This window comes from Anser anser, assembly GCF_964211835.1.
Source record: "Anser anser genome assembly, chromosome: 16".
Lineage (NCBI taxonomy): Eukaryota > Metazoa > Chordata > Aves > Anseriformes > Anatidae > Anser > Anser anser.
Genome location: NC_139737.1, coordinates 1,519,206 through 1,534,880, shown reverse-complemented (window position 1 = coordinate 1,534,880; position 15,675 = coordinate 1,519,206). Strand labels below are relative to the sequence as shown.

General features: G+C 47.2%; 2 protein-coding genes across 4 annotated transcripts in view; one reads left to right on the top strand and one right to left on the bottom strand.

The window, feature by feature from the left end:
• HELZ2 (helicase with zinc finger 2) overlaps positions 1-9,332 on the top strand; it is a 31,597-nt gene extending 22,265 nt beyond the window's left edge. For both annotated transcript variants that reach the window (XM_083802064.1, XM_083802065.1), the window contains exons 10-20: positions 231-316; positions 710-844; positions 1,080-1,247; positions 1,521-1,662; positions 2,139-2,255; positions 2,824-3,016; positions 3,767-3,901; positions 4,165-4,383; positions 4,685-4,841; positions 5,227-5,394; positions 5,905-9,332. In XM_083802064.1, the coding sequence (XP_083658190.1) occupies positions 231-316; positions 710-844; positions 1,080-1,247; positions 1,521-1,662; positions 2,139-2,255; positions 2,824-3,016; positions 3,767-3,901; positions 4,165-4,383; positions 4,685-4,841; positions 5,227-5,394; positions 5,905-6,029 (1,645 nt within the window). In that variant the 3' untranslated portion in view covers positions 6,030-9,332. The remainder of the gene's footprint in view (positions 1-230; positions 317-709; positions 845-1,079; positions 1,248-1,520; positions 1,663-2,138; positions 2,256-2,823; positions 3,017-3,766; positions 3,902-4,164; positions 4,384-4,684; positions 4,842-5,226; positions 5,395-5,904) is intronic.
• A 134-nt stretch (positions 9,333-9,466) lies between these two features.
• On the bottom strand, positions 9,467-13,703 carry FNDC11 (fibronectin type III domain containing 11). Of its 2 annotated transcripts, none has more exons than XM_083802071.1 (2): positions 13,072-13,703; positions 9,467-11,078 (listed from the first exon to the last, which is right to left on the bottom strand). In XM_083802071.1, exon 2 carries the CDS (start codon positions 11,047-11,049, stop codon positions 10,132-10,134), a length of 918 nt encoding a protein of 305 aa, XP_083658197.1. In that variant the 5' UTR covers positions 11,050-11,078; positions 13,072-13,703; the 3' UTR covers positions 9,467-10,131. The 2 variants fall into 2 exon arrangements, with proteins under 2 accessions (XP_083658197.1, XP_083658196.1); XM_083802070.1 differs by lacking the exon at positions 13,072-13,703 and adding an exon at positions 11,562-12,003.
• Positions 13,704-15,675: the final 1,972 nt, after the last annotated feature.

Below are 15,675 nucleotides of genomic sequence, written 5' to 3'. Positions count from 1 at the left end.
TGGGACAGAAGTTGTGCCCTTGCTCTCAACATCTTTGCAGGCTCAGCTCTTCAGAGAGGCACAAAGAGCAGAATAGGACTTGAATGCAAATTTTTTTAAGTTCTTTGTGAAAGGAGTTAATGCAACACCAAAGGAAAAAGAATAAATGAGACAGTTGTACAAAGCTGTGTTACTGTCTTTGCTACTTTATGCTACACTTCATTCACTCTTTATTTTTCCTTGTCTGACAGACGGAAAGAAAATGCAATTCGGAGACTCCAGCATGCCTCCGAACTTGCTAAAAGCATCGCTTTAGGCCACGAACCTCCAAAAAAAGGTAGGTGCAAATATTCACCTTTGACTACGTGCTTCTGGCCAGGCAGGTGACCTGGCAGCCTCTGTGGGCCCCTTCCATGGGGATTCTGCTGCCGAAGCAGGAGGTTTCCCTGCCAAGGGGAGGGAAGAGCTGCTAGCCCGGTGGTGTGCAGGTGGCGTTGGTACAGGCTGTCCTGCTGGAGCGGGTGCAGCCCAGGTTTTATCCCCAGGACTCGCAGAGAAGCCTCAGGGGCAGAGCCTCTTGGCACAGGACAAGGGTTATGTTTGGGTGGTCTTGTCTCTGGGCTGTGATTGCTTGGTAGTTGCCGCAGTCACTTGGTACCTCCTGTTGAATTGCTTGTGTGCTCTCTTTGGTAACCTTCTCTAAACTTGTTCTCTTGTCTCTTTGCTGTAGCAGTGACAAAGTCCAAAATCCTGCAGCAAAAATCCTTTGATCTCCCTGGCAGCCAGAGGAAGCTCAACGAGAGTCAGAGACAGGCTATTCTAAATGCTTTAAAAAAATCCTTCACGCTCATCCAAGGCCCACCAGGTAGGGCAGTGGGGACAGCACGTGTACACGCGCACCTTGGCGTTGGGACCTTGTCTGTCACTTTCCGTGGGGCCCTCAGTGAGACAGGCGAAGGTCGCACAGGTTGGCAGCGCCTAGGGCTGTTCAGGGCAGTCCCCTTGGTCCTTGAATTTTTTCATGGCTGGTCATTTGGATACTGATCTAGAGCAAGGGTGTCCTGGTTAAAGCGTTCTGAGCAGCATTCTTGCCTTTCTAGGTACAGGGAAAACCGTTGTTGGAACTCACATTGTCTACTGGTTCCATAAGCTGAATGAGGAGACCAGCAAGAATGAGCAATTGCCTTCCTCTGATGAAGACGAGCCTGAAAAGAGAAAGTGCATCTTGTACTGTGGCCCGTCCAACAAGTCCGTTGATGTTGTTGCTGGTAATTATCTGCTCTAAGCCCTTGAAGTATCTCATACCGGTGGAAGGGAAGGGCTGTGAGCAGGAGGCTAGGAGACAGGAGAGGCAGAAAGTGGGGTCTGGTCCTCACAGAAGACTCCTCACTGCAGGGTGAGGACCGGTGACGATGGGGTTGATGAGCGACGGGTGGGGAGAAGGAAGGGGCTCTGCATGGCGAACGCTGGGCACCGCGCAAGCCGCCGGGTTTCTCAGCATCATCTGGCGCTGTCTGAGCAGGCTTGTTCTCCTTCCCCAGAGATGCTGCTGAAGATGAAGGACCTGAAACCACTGAGGGTTTATGGGGAGGCCATAGAGACGCTGGAATACCCGTACCCAGGGAGCAACCGGCACCTCTCCCGCAAAGCCTTGCGGGACGCAAAACCAAAGCCTGAGCTCAGGTAGGACGACATGGCCACCCGGGCTGTGCGAGTGCTGGGGCGTGGTGCTTGCTGCGCCCATAAAGCTGAACAAGCCAGAGCAAACGTGGATTCCACTACACTGCTGCAGAGCAGCACTAATGACCTGCTTTGTACTTATATTTTTTTTTTCAACTAAGGGTTTATAGTCTAACACAGCACCTAATCGAGAAACCCTGGTGATTGAAAACATCCTAGATTTTTTCATCTCTCTTTTTTTTTTTGAACAGCCCTAAACGTCTCAGACGTCATTCCTGCTTGCAGCTGTTAACAGGCGGTTGCTATATTTTGTGTCCCCAAGGGTGAACTAAGTGTCAGGTCTATAAAGATGGAGAAGTCTGGCTTTGACTTCTTTAGCTGATGTGGTTTCTCCATGTAGACATGTGGTGTGCTGCACTGGAGAAGAAATTGCTTGGGTCTCTGTGGGGGAGATATTTATGTATTGTCTCTTTATTCAGCAAGATAATCCTGCATCATCGAATCCGAAGGCGACCCAACCCTTTCTGGCAGTTTATCTGTAACTTTGACACTCGAGTGAAGGAAAGAGAGGAGATAACAGAAGCCGAAGTAAAGAAGTGAGTAGAAAGAGACCTTGGTGAGAGATGTCTGAGTCTGGCCATGTGCCACCACCACCTGAAGTATCACAGTGCAGAAAGCTCTTTCCCTGTGAGAAGAGGTTTGGGCTGTAGTTTCGAGGCCTCAGCTGATGCAAGCTGGTAGAGCTCTGTGAAAGTCAGCAATTTTGTCCTGGCTCATGCAAACTGAGAACAGGTGAAAACATTAAAAAAGGTGAATAAGCTGTGCATTTAGAATGATAATAAAAAGTGATTAGCTCAGGGTTAGTGCTACAGTGCAGAGCCTCAGCATCACTTCTGCTCAGTGCTGTAGGCCTCCTGGTCCGAACGTCACAGTATGTCTGCGACACGTGCGTCCTACACCCTGAGCCTCTGCCCTGTTGAATTCAGAACAAAATGCATTTCCTGCTGTCTGTCCCAAGCCCTTTTCAGGGAACATGAGCTCTTTCTGGGGAGGAAAATAGAGCCAGAAGCATTTAGGAAAGTATAGACTCTGCCTGGTTCCTGCTTGGGAACCTGGAGATGTTTCTCCTGTACATCACCTGGTATCTTCTGCATTGACCATCAGGTACAAACACATCTTGACAGAAGCTCGTACATACGAACTGAAGCGCCACGATGTCATCCTGTGTACGTGCTCCGCCGCGTCTGCCAACTCCCTGGAGAACCTCAACGTCAAGCAGATACTCATCGACGAGTGTGCCATGTCCACAGAGCCCGAGACCCTCATCCCCTTGGTCAGCCATCCGCATGCCGAGAAGGTAAGTCCCTTCCAAAGACCTATCTCTAGGACGGCTACTCAGAGCTCTTGAGTCTCTACACACCTTCCACCTCTTACCACAGTGCTCTTCCAAGTTTGACCAGTTTTTACGGTTGTTCTTGGTAGTATCTGTGGTGGCGTACCAATGTTTCAGCCTTGGGGCAGTCTTTTCCTCTGATGTGCAACTCTGCTAGCTATAATTAAAATCTTGAGGCACAAAGAGGTACAGAAAGTACATGAGTATGCTCAGCAGGCACATGAGCTACGTTATCTGTGTCGCTTAAAGCAGACTCATTAAGACCTGAAAGTTACAGTGGAGAACTATTGCATCTACTTGCTGCTCCGCTGGATCAGCTCAGCTCCCTGTCTTCAGTTACACCCATAAGGTCTCCTCTGAACTTGCACTCGTCTTTCTGTAGGGGAAAATACGTGGTGTGGATGTGGTTTTGGTGCTTCATTGCAGAGTGGGCATCACTGCCACCAAAATACGTGCTGACCTGGGTACAAAGTGTCAGTGTGACAAGAAGCATGGAGCAGACTTGCTATGTGACAACTTTCTCCTGCCAGATGGGAACTAGGCTCTGCGGTATCTGGGTCAGGATCGTTATATAACACCCAGCACAGTCCCTGATCGAGGTTGCTGTAACTCTAACATAAATAAATAGCAAGAGATGTCTGAATACAAATAGCCTTACACAGAGCTGATGGCCTTCACCACCCTCCCAGCTGAGGTGTCCGTTCTTTGTTCCAGGTTGTTTTGCTTGGGGATCACAAACAGCTGCGGCCTGTAGTCAACAACGACTTCTGCAAGTCTCTTGGCATGGAGACATCGCTTTTTGAGCGCTACCAGAAACAGGCGTGGATGCTGGATACGCAGTACCGCATGGTGAGCTTTTCCTCAGGTTGACTGTCTTTTTTCAGTAACAGAAAATGTTGCTGTCGGGGTCTGTCTCGAGCCACCGGGAAACATATTCCCCACTTCCCTTCCTAGTAACAAGTAAGGTACTCGCCCAGCGCCAGCTCTAGCACGTTGGCATCACAGATGAAACCTGCCTAAAATGATGCTGCTGGTCGAGAATTTCTTTGTTGTTCTTTGTTTTAATTTGTTCATCTCACCTTCTCCTTTTTTTTTTTTTTCTTTCCTGCCAGCACAAAAACATCTGTGAGTTCCCATCCCAGGAGTTTTATGAACATCGGCTGAAAACGTGCCCCCAGCTTCAACACAAACGCAGCGTTTTCTACCACAAAGACAACCACTGCTGCCCGATCATCTTCGGGCACGTAGAGGGGAAGGAGCAGAGCCTCATGATTTCTACCGAGGAAGGAAACGAGAACTCCAAAGCTAACCCAGAAGAAGTGGAGCAGGCGGTGAGCAGGGTGCTGGGGAACTGCTGGAGACGCAGAAGGGAGGATGTTGCGTCGGGGGGAATACGGGGACTGTGGAAGGAAGGTTACATTGAGCGGTGAGACGGGACGGAGATCAGCGGGGTGCAGTTTCTCTTCGGGTCTACAGCGTGCTGGCCGTGCTGCTCCTGGCTGGAGGCAGTTGTGTGGGACCGTGACCCAAGAGCAGGCACGGCCAGGCACCATCGCTGCCCGTGGGACAGCCTCCTGGAGGCCCGCTGCCTCCGGCCGCCTTCCCAGGTGAGCAGGACCCCGTTCTCCCCAGGTGAGGACGGCGAAGCAGCTGACACTAGATGGCACCATCCTGCCGGAGAGCATCGCCATCCTGAGCCCCTACAACGCCCAGGTGTCCGAGATCAACAAGCGCCTCCTGAAAGAGGGCGTCCGCGGCGTGACCGTCTGCACCATCATGAAGAGTCAAGGTGAGGCTCGGAGGCCGGGTCGCTCCTTTTCTCTCCTGAGGCCCAAAGCAACTTCTCAGAGACAAATCTTACAGCGGGGTCGTTTCAGCCCTGTGGGAAGCATCCCTGGGCCGGGATTCAGAGTGATTTGGGATTACGGTAAACCCTGCGGAGTGCCCAGGCAGGGTGAGGCTGATGAAGATGGGAAGGGTTCATGTGGAGGATGCCTGAAGGGGGTGTCAAAGAAATGCCGTAGCAAGCAACAGCTGGGAATTGGATGGCCTCCAAAGCTGGAGAAACCCAGACTGTGGCTGACAGTTTTGTGGGTCTTGCTGTAGAGAAATGATTGTCTTATGGGGTGGCCAGATGCTTCCTTCTAAACAGTGTGGTCGTTCGTGCTTTCTAGGAAGCGAATGGAGGTACGTGATCCTGTCGACTGTACGCTCCTGCCCTCGATCTGAGATTGACAGGAAGCCCACGAAGAGCTGGCAGAAGAAGTACCTGGGGTTCGTTACCGACCCAAACCAGGTCAATGTCGGCATCACCCGAGCTCAGGAAGGACTCTGCATTATAGGTGGGTAAGCTGGGAGCGTGCGCCGGCCTGCAGGAGAACGGGGTGCTTTGCAGAAAGGGATGGGGGTCTGCGCTAGTACAACCGATGGGCTTGCTTTATTCTTCTGCCCTTTAGACTGTGATTTTGAAACTGGGGCTGTCTGGGCAATCTGCACAAAGCAGAGAGCGTGTCTGGCTCATGCGCAGCATGTATATTCTCTCTTTAGTTTGGACCATGTTGTTGCCATCACTTGCATCCTAGAGCTCTCTTCTGGCAGAATTTTGCTTCTCAGTTTCCTGCTACTTGTGCAGATGTAGGCTGTGATGTATAGGAAAGCTGCTCACTAATGTGGCAGCACTGAAAAGGGAGCTGTGGTTTCACAGAGCTCTGGCTGAACAGAACATCCCTGCAAGTTACCCAGCAACATCAGGCTAGAAATATTAGGCCAAAGTGTCTCTGACCGGTCTGTGATGGTGTCATATGAGCCTCTTCTAGCCGCTAACCTGCTGCCTCCCGCCCCTGTGCCAACAGGGAACCGGTACCTCCTGGAGTGCAACCCTTTGTGGAGGAGACTGCTTCAGCATTACATGCAGCATAACTGCTATACCACAGCCCAGGAGATTGCTGTCAGGAAGACTTCAGCCTCCCGCCGATGAAGATGGGTTTTGTCTTAATACACTCGTCCGTCTCCACCAAAACCGTGCTACGTGTGCCTTGGGAAGGACGCAAATCTTTCCATTATTTGAACATGAACCATTGAGCCAAATGCACTGGGAAAGCCAGCATCTTCCCCTGCACGTTGACAGCTCAGCCGCAGTATGAGCTTCGGTGTCTTTCTTTTTATATTACTGCAACGTTGGACAGGAATTTTCATCTCTAGTAAACCAAAAAGCATTTGGAAGTGGGTAGGTGGGCATGTGACTTTATTGATGATATTTTTTTAGATGAAAGATGCTCAGTGGAGCCACCATCCTATCTGTCAGTGCAGCTGTGCTTTGGGGACCAAATACACGGCCCATTCATTGCAGGTGGAATAACTGCACGCGGCAGATCTGCACAGCCAACTGTGATTTGCCATATGGGACCAAAGCTTCTGAGTAGTATCATTCATTGTAAAATGAAGGCCAGGGAATTTTTAAGGCTTCTTTTTTTCTTCAAAGCAGAAAAACAATATTTTGTTTGTTTTTGTTTTTAAGCGAAGAAAGAAAGCAAAAAGAGAACCATGTACTATGCTGTCTAGCCAAAATGCTGTTCTCTGAGCTTGTAAATACCACAGAGCCAAGGCCAAGGTGATTTTGTAAATAGATTTTACTTATTCTTTGTACAAAGGAGGTTGTCCTCACCTGTATAAAGTTAACGAAAACCAAGGACTGCTCCTACCAGGAAATGTTGGAATTTTTAAACGTATTTTAAACCGTTCTGAGTTTTATTTGAAATCTCCTCCTGTAAAAGTCCCCCCCCCCTTTCCTACTCTCTATTTTTTAAAGCTGCTTCTAATTTATTAACTTCTAAATCTGTGAATTTGTTTCACAGTCTATGGCCTGAGTTTTTAAGAGCAGTGATGGAAACTTGGTAAATGTATCACAACATATATGTGTATGATGTATTTTTTTATTTTAAGTAGCCAAACTGCTGTGAACTGGAAGTTGTCATTTTCCTAGAGAAGGTTGATTTTGCACAGTAACTTATGGCTGATATGGATATATAGTGGTGAAGTGGTGCTCTCTACTGAATCATGGAGCTGCTTTTGAAGCACGTTAGTTTTGAAGGAGAATGTCTTTACTTCATTTCAGTTCTGAATGTATGAAGTGCCTGCCTCAGCTCTCCCTGAGACCACATGCTTGGTTGTCTCTGGATGTTCACATGGGATGGAGCCAAGATGCAATCACAGTGTTTTTGCACCACGTATTTATTGTGCTGGGACTCAAATTGTCCTGACGTATGCGAAGGGTCCCCATGACTTCACAGCACGATGGCAGGGATGAATTTTGTCCTGTGATTGCAATTGAAAGCACTGCGTGGCTCTTCCCAGTGTGAAGGAATGTGCAATAAGAAAGCTTTGTGTCTGGCAGTCCTTACTTGGCACTGTGTTACTTCTCATGCTCTGACTCTGTTAGACTTGACTCAAGAACTTACGGAGCAATTCCGTTCCTCTCTTCCTTGTTTTAAACTACCTTCCTGCACTTCCCCATTCGATGGGTTTGATCTGTACATTAGAGACCACCCAGGCTTGCTGTTGTATTCCTGAAGCATAATAACTGACCTGTGGCTGCCAATTGCACCTGGGACAAAAGTCGTTAGGAAGTAACTCCTGCTGGTTCTAAAGATGCTTGATAAAAATTGGTAAGATGTGAAGTCCCATTCCTCAAAGTCATTCCACCCTGGATCTTAATGATTCCACGCCAGCCTGATTTTGCAAATATTGCAATTCCAAAATAAGCTTGTATAGGAACAACTTTGTCAGCTACTGAAATGCAATCATCTATCTCAAAGATGATTTGGAGAGTTGCAAAAGATGCTGGAAGTGTTTGGTGCCAGCATCATTCTAACAAATTCATCTTGGTCGCTTTAGAACCAGTGGGCCTTGTTGTTGTTATCTGATGTAACTGAAGAGTCTCTCCCCTGTTATTTCTGCTGGTTATTTCATTACATTACACAAATGAGGAGACTCTCCGAGTGTAGTAGCTTAGTCCAATGCTCTTGTGTGGGGTTTGGCCATGTATTTGTATAGACCAAGAAAATGAAAATGAAATGAAAATGAAATGAAATGAAAATGAAAATGAAATGAAAACTTCCCTTTTGCTCTCACCAGGAGAAAAAAAAAATTGTTTGCTGCTACACCTTGGAGGGTAAAGCCTAGACTGAAATGTTTTGTTTAGTCACCTCTGTGTTGCAAGACAATACATAGATTTATTTTATTTTTTTTCTCTGAAGATGTATTTTGTAACTGGTGTTTAGAAAATGCTCCTGTAAATCACCCAAGCAGCAGTAACAGCCGGCCCAGATGCTTTGGCTGTTTGTGCTGTGAGCAGGTACCTGTAGAGCTGGTCATGTAGCTGTAATAGTCAGGGCTAGCAGAAAGTGCAATTAATCAAACTTTTTGTAGACTGTTAGGTTTAGCTGAATATCATGTTCTTGTCCTTATGCTCATGAATAGAAGGAATCATAGAAATTAGCATAGAAAAAAAGTTCAAAGTGGTCTGGTTTCATTTGCATACAGAGCTTTTAATTTACTTTTGAATTAATTCTATATTCAAGCAAATATTCTTAAAATACTTTTAAAAAAAAAAAAGAACAAAAACCAAAACAACCCACCTTGCTAATTCTGGTAGGAAACAACTGGCAGCACGGTGCACAGGGTATTTGCTGGATCGCAGGCTCTATATTTTCCATAGCTCCCAGACACAAGAACGTTGATTCAGGACACACGTCCAGCAGGATGACTTAATTTCCCCTGCACTAACTGGGGCTAGAGCCTGATTTCAACAACGGGAACCAGCACACGCAGTAAGCGCTGTGCTGCGAGCGGTCTGTGCGGTTACCGCAATCACCTTGCGTCCTGCTCCAACTGGCAGTGAAATTGCAGATGTGCAGAGCTAGGAAACCTCTCCTTGGCCCCCGCTGGCAAAGGAGAAGCCCCATGGACTGTTTCTGAGGATTTGGACAGATCCGTGTAGAACGGTCAATTTACTGCAATAATTTTATTTTTTTTTAAATAGAAATGAAATGTTAGGTGTCATGAAGTGTAAATTAATGAACTTTAAATGTGGCAGGTTTTTATTTTTTGTATGTCTGTAACTTGCAGAAGATCTCAAATGACTCTTTGGATACAAATATTTTTACCTGCTTATAATGTTTGTAAGAATGAACCTCAACATTCCTTTTTTTTTTTTTGATATTTAAGCCATAATTGTAAAAGTGATTTGAACTTATTTAAATAATAAATTTTATTACTGAAAGGTCTGTTTATGTGACAGTTTGAATAGAATCTGTGTGGGAACACCTATATTTGGACTGAGCCAAATGTTAAAAAAAGAAAACTAGCATTGACTGTGGTGCAGGGCAGAAAAGATTGTCTTCTAGATATTGGTCTAGTGGATGTATTACCCTTTCCTGTTTGTTTTATTTGTTAATTTTAAAAATCAGACTGAACTTTTCACGCTCTGTAGGGGGTGAACATGAAATCATGATTAGGTAATTACAAGGCACAGGGGGGAAAGGAGCCAGCGACAGTGACACGGTGCGGTGAGTTATTTGAAGAGCTTGAGATTCAGTTCAGGTATTCTGGAGGAAGGATGCTGGGAAAAATAAATTGGGGAAAACAAACAAACAAATGAACAAGAAAACAACTTAAAAAAACAAAAACACAGCACTGCGAGAAGCCAGCACAGGGCATCTTCAGAGGAAGGCAAGCACTGGATGGTAGAGATGTTTCTACCTCCTGTGCTTTGCATCCAAGGTGGCGTGCAAGGCTGCCTATCGGCTTCTAGCTACGTCCACCTGCGAGTTGTGGGCAGTAGGAAGTGAGCATTGAGCACTGAATGGTATTTATGTTATTTTTTCTGAGAAATTTGGAATTGCTTACTGTTAACCTGGAAGGATTTGTGGAAGGCACTTACAAAGTTGCTGATGAAAAGAGAAAAAAAAAAAAAGCAGATTTACGCAGTGTTTTATTTTTTTTTTCCTTTATTTATTTTTCTCATTTACCTTTTTCAAGTGGAAAAAATGAGAACTTTTTCTGCTGCCTTATTCTTCTGGTTAACAGGTCCTGCTGTCTTCAGCTGAGTTCACTGTCGTCAGTGTAATGGTGTCATGCCATGTTTCATAGACAAGTGTGTAAGTCTCTGCTCTTCTAATTGTGAATTCGTATGATCTGTCAGGCAGCAGGTCGCAGACTACACATGTGTCGGAGATGACTTCCAGAATCCCCCTTTGTTCCACTTCTGTCTCAGTTCCGTGCGTCAGTAACCTAAAATGCAGCTCATACTGCTCAAAGGGTGACTCCTGATTTTCAGTAAACCATTTGAGATGGGCCCAGTTCTTGTGAGCAACTGATTCTTTTCGATCAAACATCACTGGCATCTTTGTACTGAGAAAAAGCTTAATGTCTGGGATTCTGGTACCTTTGATGTCCGCATGTGACACCAAACGGTGCTTGGCGTGGAGCTTTCCTGGGACTTGCAGGGAAAGGAATTTGTTCATCAGCTCAGAGAGATCTGACAGCTTCTGCACAGCTAATTCCCACTTGGAGAGGAAAGTTACCACGTTGCTTGTCTCTACGTAGCAGGCCAGCTCCTCCCGACCTCGTTGCAGCTGTTCTAACAGGTCAGTTAAAAGTACCAGCTGGATTTCAGTCTGGGTTCTTGCGACCTTCTTCATCCTCTGCAATCTCCAGGGGTCAATTATTTGGAAGATGTCAGTGGAAACCAATACATGGTTCTGGTCTCTCAGGATTACGCGTGAGGGCAGAACCTCAATATAGTAGTAAGACTTCTTCAGAAGCTCAACTTTCTTGTGATGATGCTCAAGGAGCTGGGGGCTCAGGTGAGATTGCAGGAATTGTAGAACATGGCTTTTTCTCTCCATGTACATGTTCAAGATAGCATTGTCTTGTTCCTCTCTGCTGCACACAGTGCTTTCCAAACTGGTTCCAAATTCATTTGGATTCACATTCATGATTCCAAAATTTGCTGTGTAAAAAGTACCTATAAGAAAATTAAGAACCAAAGGAGAAGCGACTGTGAAGGGAGCGTAATCATGGCTGTGACTCTTCTCTCTTAATTAAAGCTTAGCTTATAAATTTATAGATGAGAAAGAACTATTAGACTAGATGTAGTTTTACAGGAATTTTCCTTTATAGTTGTATGGTTTCTAATGTTTTGTACAGCCTACATTTATATATTCTAATCAATTTATCTCCTGCTACCCACCCCTGGAGAGGTTATACCTCTGTATAATAGATTAACTGTCAGGAATTATTCTCCAGTATACTCTACCAAATTGGTTTTCTATCTTTTTATCTTCCCTTTCATTTTAATTAGATGTGTTTGTACTCCTGTAAGCAATTTCTCTCCATTCTTCTACATCTCTGGAGATGTCTATTTTTCTCTTGTAATCTGCTGGGTTATTGAGGTTTGAGAGCCTCTAAACCACATTTTCTAAGCCAGTTCCTAAAGCTACATAATCACCTTGGCGAGTCCTCCACGCGAGCAGGTATGCAGCAAGCAGAACCAGGCAATGCTCTGAGCGCAGCCTCACAACAGCTTTCGAGAGGTAAGCCTGCACTTTTCCTTGCGCCTCGGCTTTAAGCAGCTCTGGACAGTCGTAACCTGGCAACGTGCACAGTGATGTATTGCTTCCCCTTTCTTTGGTTATAGTTTACATCATCACCCCAGCCCCTCATAGCAACTTGTTTTCCCTTGCCTCTAGAGCCACGGTATTAGTAGTCCACAAGCGATTTATGATAAAAAGACGAAAATTCATGTAAAGCACCTTTGAACAGATAATGGTTCGCCAGTAAGGTGTTTCAGTAGTGGTCTTTTAAAACTCTGTATCTGCTCCCTTAGTCTTAGCAGTTTCATTTACTGACAAAGATGTGTCCTTGGTGGTGCCAGCTGAGTCGAGGTGGGAAGTGTTTCTCTAGTGTGTCTTAGCTGAGGAATCTCTGGCTCATGTATCATAGGCAGAAATTAGCTAAATTCTTATGTTCCCATTGCCACTGATATTGCAATGAGAACCCAACTTGATACCGAGAATGTGGTTTTCCCAAACTGAACATGCTTGATTTGTAAGAGAAATAAATGTGAGAGTCTGAAAGCAAGTTTTTGTGGCCCCAGTCATACTGCAATGATGTGATCTAGCAACTTGCTCTACGTAACTGTCTAGTTTTATATAAATTATTGTAGTACCTAACTGTGATATTTTAATACCTACATGTCTTGTAGAAGCTAGATGGTGTTATCTAGTTGACAAATAGTTTTTTCTTAGCCTCCCTTTCCCTAAATAGATAATGGAACTAATAATACTTCCTCACAACAATTTCAGGAGTTAGTAAACCTTTCAGATGACTGCATTTTATACTAATTCACTCATCCACAGCAACTTTTTTTTTTCCAAGAAAGCTGTCAACTTAAAAAACAAGCTGTATTTTCTTTTCACTTTTTCTTTCCACAAAAATACCCTAAACCAAAGCAGTGACAGCTCTTGGCAGCCCAGTATGGAGTGGAACAGGGACAGCAAATGCAACAGGTTACACCACCCCGCTTTCAGAGCAATTTGGCTGTCTAGAGCAGTTTGTTTGCCCACAGACAGAGATGTGATTGTGGTTGTTTTCCTTTCTGTTTTCGTATCCTTTTTTTCTTGCCAGAAATGTCTCTCTTTCAGTAGCACCGCTATGCTTGCAAGCACGGAGGCTGCAGACGCACCAGCCTGGGGCTGTGTGGCCCTGGGCACCCCAAGGAAAAGGCTGGGGGTGGAAAGGGTGAAACAAAGGAAGGTAGAGCCACCCCAACACCTTCCCCACGGCTGAAACCCAGCCCTGGAGAAGCCCTGACCCCTTCAGCAAGGACCAAGGCCCCCTCACCAGCCCAGGAAGGCTGCAGCAGCGGGAGGCTCTTGCTCAGGACAACCCCAAATCACATCGCCCAGCCCGGGGCAGCCCTGGCCCACCTTGCCCAATCTCAGGGATATCCACTCTACCTTGACCAGTCCCAGGGAGTCTCGTCCCACTTCAGCAGCCCCCAGTGCCGCCGTCCCAGCCTGGCCTGCACCCGCGGCCTGGCTGCCCGCAGCAGGCAGTGGCGGTTGCCATGGTGGCGCATTGTGGCATACGGGGGCTGTTCCGGGGCCGAGGCCTGTTCCAGGCCCATGGCTAGGGTTGCGGGGTGAGGATGAGGATTGCAATGGGAGAAGGTTGTTGGCTGTACAGACGTGGCAATAAACAGGGCATGCTCCCAGAGCACTGCTCCGTGCGCTGTCCCCAGGCTGCGGGAAGAGCAATGTCCGCGGCAGGGAACCCACTGGCTGGGTGCAGGAGTTGTGCCCATTCCCTACAGTCGAGTAGCAGCTGGTTTCCGTCTCCAATCTGTGCTGGTGGGGCCAAGTGCATGTGGTCCTGCTACTTCTCTCCCAAGCATCCCCTTTTTACGGAGGTGCTTTTCCTAGCACACGCGCTGGGTTGTGGGTCACGCCCTGGCTGTCTCAAGGGATGAAGCATTAGGGATTCCTCTCCTAATGGTCTGAGTCTCTCCCTGTTCAATCAGCAGTGTTTATTTTTACTTTGGAAGCAGCGTCTCAGATTGCTTTAACAAGCCAGGTGCACAATGGCTGGTTGTGATGGTGTCGCGGTGCACCAGTCCTGGGGCTGAGGGACTTGGAGCCAGCTTCGGGCTGGGTTTTGCGTGCTTCCTCACCACCGCCAAGGGCTGTGCCAAGGAGTCCTGGGCTGCCAGCGTGGTTTCCTGGAGTGCACTGAAGAAAAGAGCGTGAGAGTGAGGGCAGATCCCTCTGCCCTGCCCCGTAACAAGCAAGTTCTGTTTCCCTACCATTTTGTGCCCTTGCTGTGGGCTATGGGAGTGCTCAGCTGATGGCAGGACTGTGTTCTGAGGAGTCCGGCTGTCGTGGTTTAACCTGGCAGGCAGCTAAGTGCCGCACAGCCTTTCACTCCCTCCCTCCTGCCCCCAGTGGGGGAGAGAATCAGGAAAAAAAAAAAAAGTAAACCACGTGGATTTAGATAAACACAGTTTAATAAGGTAGAAAAGGAAAGAAAAATTATTATTATTATTATAAAGGAATATACAAAGCAAGTGATGCACAATGCAATTGCACCTGCAATTGCCACCCTCCCCAGCCAACTCCCCCAGCTTTATTGTTCCAGATGACGCCACGTGGGATGGGACATCCCTTTGGCCAGCTGGGGTCAGCTGTCCTCATTCTGTCCCCTCCCAGCTCCTCGGGCACCCCCAGGCTCCTCACTGGCAGGAGGGTGTGAGGAGCTGAAAGGTCCTTGACTTGGTGTAAGCACTGCTCAGCAACAGCTAAAACATTGGTGCGTTACCGACGTTATCCTCATCCTAAATCCAAAATACAGCACCATGACAGCTATTAGGAAGAAAAATAAGTCTATGCCAGCCGAAACTAGGACACGGCAGCTCAGAGCAGGGTGTAGTACACGCAACGCTGAGCAGAAAAGCTGGCTCCATCCTGGGAAGCCCTAGCTGCTGCCTCCCTGCACCCTGCACGGTGGCCTTGGTGAAGTGCCATGCTGACACACTTGCACTGCAGGCACCTTTCTGGGGCTGTGAATTGCCAAATGGAGGTACATCTTTGTCTGCCTGTGTCTGGTGAATCCTCTCAGCCCCAGCTGCGTGGGCTGGTCCAAAGAACTGCACGTTTCTGGGAGGTTGATTGCGAATGACCGTGCCCTGAATTCCTGAATGTTGGAACACCATCCGCCAGCACCCCACTGCCGCTCTGCTTAACACCTGCTCTGAGCCCAGAGTGGGATTTGGGATACCCACAGACATGCTTCAGGTCTGCTCTTTGCTGCTCTGTAGATGTTACCGCTCCCCAGGAAAGCACAGGTGATTCGGGGTAACAGTGGGATCTGCTGGGCTTTCTGACATGCTGCGGGGCAGGGCGGTGGGTATTTTCACTTTTCAGCGGTGAATCTGGCAGTTTTACAGCTGTGGCCAAAGATATTGCAGTGTTTTGCTCTCAGCAGGGAGGCTGAGGCTGTTCCACAAAGTGTCTAGGAGTTTTGTTAACTTAAACACACAATCCTTATTAGAAAGAGGTGTTGAAATAGGATATAAACCGCTCCATTAAGCAATACAAGCTACCTTTTGGGTAGAAAGGGATTTTCCTGTTCTGCTTTGCTGAGGGACCCGTCTGGCCAGTCACCTCTGTTTTATTGCAGAGGAGAGACAGGCTCGTCTGGTTCATGGCAGTAAGCTCGATACCACGACCGGTGCTTTCATCAGCAAACTGGACAGGCGTCCTGCGTCTGAAGGTGCTTTCATACTCCCCGTGATTAAGTCTTTGGGTCAGGGCTTAGCCTTAATGCTGTCTTGGATGCTTAGCTGGTGCATCTCTGCTAAGCTTTTTTAATTGAATGATAGCCAGGATCCATAACCCCGGCCCTGAGCTTCTGCTCAAGCACTGAGCGAGGACACGATCTGTCATTTTAAGAAATCAATGCATCTTCTCAAGGCAGCCGGAGCTTACCATTTCATTTCACAGCTGCCAAGAGATTAACCGTACAATTGTCAGGTGTGATTCTGTAACAGACATGGACGATAACAA